The 5,819-nt window shown below is 48.5% G+C and overlaps 1 protein-coding gene across 1 annotated transcript in view; it reads left to right on the top strand.

The window, feature by feature from the left end:
* The window catches only part of LOC111950208 (rabankyrin-5), a 46,949-nt gene that overhangs the window by 28,450 nt on the left and 12,680 nt on the right, over positions 1-5,819 (top strand). The window contains 1 exon segment of the mRNA XM_070434300.1: positions 3,838-4,098. Within this exon segment, the coding sequence (XP_070290401.1) occupies positions 3,838-4,098 (261 nt within the window).

The following is a 5,819-nucleotide window of genomic DNA, read 5'->3' as shown; positions in this document are numbered from 1 at the left end:
GTGAAGATATTCTGCTGGAGCGCGTGCTACGGGTGGTGCTGCTATGGTGACCAGTGAGCTGAGATAAGGCGGGGCTTTACCTAGCAAAGACTTATAGATGATCTGGAGCCAGTGGTTTGGCGATGAATATGAAGCGAGGGCCAGCCAACGAGCATACAGGTCGCAGTGGTGGGTAGCATATGGGCTTTGGTGACAAAGGATGGCACTGTGATAACTGGATGCAGCTTCTGAGTAGAGTTTGGAGGCTATTGTAAATACATCGCCGAAGTCAAGGATCAGAGGATAGTCAGTTTTACGAGGATGTTTGGCAGCATGAGTGAGAGATGCTTTTGTGCGAAATGGAAGCCGATTCTGATTTAATTTTGGATTGGAGATGTTAATGGAGTCTGGAAGGAGAGTTTACAGTCTAGCGACACCTAGTATTTGTAGTTGTCCGCATATTCTAAGTCAGAACCGTCCAGAGTAGTGATGCCGGACGGGCGGCAGCGGCATCGACGTTGAAGAGCATGCATTTAGTTTTACTTGCATTTAAGAGCAGTGGAGGCCACGGAAGGAGAGTTGAGTCGATGAAGACATCAGTGCTGGCTCAGGATGTTTGACCACAATTAAAGCAAAGACGACTCCCTAATCCTAGAGAAATCTAATAGTCCTACAGCGATTACAATCGCGATCTCTGCAGTTTATGCCTTCCATTCCTGTCTCCAGTCTAGGCCAAGGGAAGTAATCCCCAGGCAGCTACAGGGCATAAACAGTTGTCTGAAACCTCGCAACCTGGCGAGAAACCATGTGTGTTCAGATCGGCTATTCTTAATGTAAATTGTCCTATGTGTGGTGTTAAATAAGCAAAAACCGTCTCAGCGATGAGCTTCAATGCCATAACAACTCACCTCTGTGTGCCGGGAGTAGAGACCTCCAACTGCTCTTAAAATGCAAGTAAAATAAATGCATGCTCTTCAACCGACGGTTGCCCGCACCTGCCGCCGTCGGCATCACTTATCTGGACGGGGATTTCGTGAAGCAGGTGTCTGAGTCTGATTGGATCGGGCGCGCCACCGGATAGGAATATCGTATCATACCTGGAGTATCCTAATGCTCGCTCCCACTGGTCGTGATAAGACTGCTTGTAAACTCTCCTTCCAGACTCAATGTAATCCAATCTCCAAATATCCAAAAATCTAAATAGTGAATCAGGAGCATATCCTCAAATTTACGGGCTTCGCACAAAGAGGACCTTCAGCTCTCATTGCATGTCAGCAAAATTTAACTATATCCTCTCGCTCATTCTCCCGAATTCGGTACGTATGCAGCGTGAGACTGTAATCACCTAGAAGCAGGTTAAACGGCGAATCGTCATTGTAATCCAACAGTGAGACCCTCTCCAACCACTGTCTACTACATGAGATCATGGCATTCAGTTTGGCTACTGATCTACTCAATCTCAGTGGCCATACCCCTAAATTTGTCGAACCATAAAAAGCACCCGTATGATATGGTCTAGCCGCACCACTGCCAACTCCTGTATGCTCTTCGTTGAACCGGGGTCCGGCCCTCTACGCTTCTCGAGGTTATAACAAGTCGTCCAAAACAATCGCACTCGTCGCCAGTATTCACCAATCATTATATAGTCTGTGGTGCTACCAATGGTAAAGCACCCGCTACTATACATACTGAGAACCCTCAATCCATCTGGATTGCCCCAAAAGTAAGCGAGATCAGGCTTGGCGCGTCAGCCGCAGCTACTCTGGCGAGGATTATTTTTAGTGCTATGTGTCTCGCCTAAGATCCATATGTGCACCTCTTTGTAGTGTGCCCTCGCCAGGTTTCCTTCTCAGTTAACGTGCGCTGCCTGGAATGAGCGACTGGACCCCGAATTGCCAAAAGTTTGCAACTTCGAGATCTGTGAGTCTATATATCTCCAGTAAATCGACCCGTTAGCGTCTATAGAGCACTGCTGGAGCTGCATGAGCCCGAGCTCACAGGAATCAGATAGCGAGACTGTATACATTTCGCCCATATCGAGTTATTTTAAAGAAGATCGCCAAAGTATACTCAGTGGCCCTCGACAAAGGAGTTTCCAACCTCCTCATCCCTCATCCCAACTGCTTTATTTAGTTTTTTTTGGCTTCCTTGCACCCTAGTACTAACCTGGGCCAGCTTTCTACTGTCACATACTTCTACCTTCTGCAAACATCTACTCAACTTCACCGTGGGTTTAATTGCTAAATTGGGTGATGTATTTCGTGCCTGAGGACTATGGCCTGAAGGGGTTTGGAGGTGTGTGGCGGTCAGGTCCTATCCCACTAGTCTTACCGGTCATCTATAGCAGCGGACACTGTGTCTTTATAAAATATGGATATCCAATTTTTTAATGATTTATATGCCTCGATTTAAGGCCTCTACGACTGGGTGAGGGATTTTTCGTGGTAACTATTCGCATGTGTACTCTCTGTTGTTGTTTGTGTCACACTGCTTTGCTTATCGATTATGGCACAGATCCAGGGTGTAAAACTGAGTACTTGAGAACTTGTTCTCATTGTATTAAAACAAGAAAAACAATTAATATAATTTTGGGCCTTCACAACGATGCTACGAGAGAAACACACCGAGGATATTTCACAAAAATTTGTCAACAAGGTACTCCACACACCTTAAGCCTATTTTTGGGTCCAGAAAGGAAATACCAAACTTAGCAGCGAAGGTCGCACCGAAGTCACTAAGGTGAGGTGAATGAACTCTCGGTGGGATATGATGTGCGGCTGAGTTGGGTTTACACATTTGGTAAAAATTAACTCCCTAGTGTAGGTATAAGCTAAAGGCGCCGGAGGTGTATAGGAAGGGGCGTGTCGCTTCCCTGACAGGACTCAGAGAGGAGAGAGACGGCGCTGCAGCTGGCCATCTCAGTTAAATCAGCTCCCCTGGTGGTGGACGCCATTTTGCCGCGGGGGCGGGACATGTCCGTGGGGACAGAGGGTACACACCCCCTTCTGGTTGTCGTTACTCCCGTGTCGATGAGATGCTTGTGGTCTCGAATTCGGAAACTACTGATCGCCTCCGGCGAGGCAAGCTATCTGGTACGGACCCAACCGAATGCGGACCACTGCCAAGGGTGGTCACCCCCAAAGCCAATTCCTCTTTTGGCCGCCTTTCCTTCCAGTTCTCTGCTGCCAATGACTGGAACGAATTGCAAAAATCACTGAAGCTGGAGTCTCATATCTCCCTCACTAGCTTTAAGCACCAGCTGTCAGAGCAGCTCACAGATCACTGCAACTGTACATAGCCCATCAGTAAATAGCCCATCCAACTACCTCATCCCCATACTGTTATTTATTTTTGCTCCTTTGCACCCTAGTATATCTACTTGCACATTCATCTTCTGCACATCTATCACTCCAGTGTTTAATTGCTAAATTGTAATTATTTCGCCACTATGGCCTATTTATTGCTTCCTTCCCTATCTTACCTCATTTGCACACACTGTATATAGACATTTTTTTTATTGTGTTATTGACTGTATGTTTGTTTATTCCATGTGTAACTCTCTGTTGTTGTTTGTGTCACACTGCTTTGCTTTATCTTGGCCAGTCAGTTGTAAATGAGTACTTGAGAACTTGTTCTCATTTATAAAAAAAAAACAATTTATTTGGCCACACTGACGGGCCAACCGGGATCATTGTCACGTCCACCACTTAAGCCTATTTTTGGTCCAGAAAAAACCTTGCGGAAGCACAAGTCATAGGTGATATGACCTGATATGCCCTGTAGTGTTACACATTGGATAAATATCCCTGTGAGTATAAGTAAGCAGGAGGTGTATAAAACGTGTCTCGCTCTCTGCAGGACCCAGGAGGGAGAGACGGCGCTGCAGCTGGCCATCAGTAATCAGCTTCCCCTGGTGGTGGACGCCATCTGCACGCGGGGGGCGGACATGTCCGTGGTGGACAAGAGGGGACACCCCCCTCTGTGGCTGGCCCTGGAGAATGGCCTCGAGGACATCGCCTCCACACTGGTGAGACCTGAGGATAGGAGGGGGAAGAAGGGCCGGTAGATGAAGGGTGGTGGAGGTTGTGGTAATGGGAGCCTACAGATGAATGTAAATAAGTGACCATGGAATACTATGATAGTTGTATGTGAGAGCGGTAACTACTGAGCTACAGTAACTGACAGCTTGTGTGCTGGGACAGCTTTGTGTGGGCTGGGACAGCTTTTGTGTGGCTGGGGTGTGGGCTGGGACACTTTGTGTGGGTGGGGTGTGGGCTGGGACAGCTTGTGTGGGCTGGGGTTGTGGGCTGGACAACTTTGTGTGGGCTGGGGTGTGGGCTGGGACAGCTTTGTGTGGGCTGGGACAGCTTTGTGTGGGCTGGGTGTGGGCTGGGACAACCTTTGTGTGGGCTGGGACAGCTTTGTGTGGGCTGGGGTGTGTGGCTGGGACAGCTTTGTGTGGGCTGGGACACGCTTTTGTGTGGGCTGGGGTGTGGGCTGGGACAGCTTTGTGTGGGCTGGGACAGCTTTTGTGTGGGCTGGGTGTGGGCTGGGACAACTTTGTGTGGGCTGGGACAGCTTTGTGTGGGCTGGGCAGCTTTGTGTGGGCTGGGTGTGGGCTGGACAGCTTTGTGTGGGCTGGGTGTGGGTGGGACAACTTTGTGTGGGCTGGGACAGCTTTTGTGTGGGCTGGGTCGTGGGTGGGACGACACTTTGTGTGGGCTGGGACAGCTTTGTGTGGGCTGGGACAGCTTTGTGTGGGCTGGGGTGGTGGGCTGGGCACTTTGTGTGGGCTGGGAACTTTGTGTGGGCTGGGACACTTTGTACAGTGGGAATCGAACCACAACCCTGGCGTTGCAAGAGCCATGCTTTACTAACTGAGCCACAAGGGACCACCTTCCTCTTGCAGACTCTTTCCGAAACAAGATCGATTCCTGAACTAGATTAAACCAAAATGGAATCCTGAACTAGATTAACCAAGATGGATTCCTAAACTAGATTAAACTGTAATCTGGAGAATTATCACTCTTACCATAAATAAATAAAAGAATGGATAAATGGAACGTTAAAAAGGTGCTAACATGGTGAGCGGCTAGTGGAAAAGTTGGCCAAACTCTATAGATGACAGTGAAAGTAAAGAAACTGTTGGAATTAGAGGAAAACAACGTCTGAGGCGATTATCAACCAGACCCAAGCTCTGCTAAACAGCCAAACAGAATTTGCAGTGAGTCCATGGAAAGGGATGAGTGCGTTAGAAAGTGAGGCACATCGGCGACACTGTCCATAATAAAAAAAATATGTTAATTTGATAAAGGGGGTTGAGTGTGATCAGACGGACCTGCGGATGAGGAAGCAGGCGGTGACCTCGTTGTTCTCATCCACAGCCCTGTGGAGGAGGGTCTGCTGACAGCCTGAGGGACCAGAGCTCCAACTGGTGGGCTCACATCCGTGTGGACCTACAGAGGCAGGGACAAGCAGACAACATATTCAACAACGTGTCGGACCTACAGAGGCAGGACAAGCAGACAACATATTCAACAACTGTGTCGGACCTAACAGAGGCAAGGGACAAGCAGACCAACATATTCAACAACTGTGTCGCGACCTACAGAGGCAGGGAGCAAGCAGACAACATATTCAACAACTGTGTCGGACCTACAGAGGCAGGGACAAGCAGACAACATATTCAACAACCGTGTCGGACCTACAGAGGCAGGGACAAGCAGACAACATATTCAACAAACTGTGTCGGACCATACGAGGCAGGGACAAGCAGAACAACATATTCAACAACTGTGTCGGACCTACAGAGGCAGGACAAGCAGACAACATATTCAACA

The sequence above is a fragment of the Salvelinus sp. IW2-2015 genome, linkage group LG23 (genome assembly GCF_002910315.2).
Source record: "Salvelinus sp. IW2-2015 linkage group LG23, ASM291031v2, whole genome shotgun sequence".
Taxonomy (NCBI): Eukaryota; Metazoa; Chordata; class Actinopteri; order Salmoniformes; family Salmonidae; genus Salvelinus; species Salvelinus sp. IW2-2015.
This window is presented reverse-complemented; position numbering and strand designations above follow the sequence as displayed.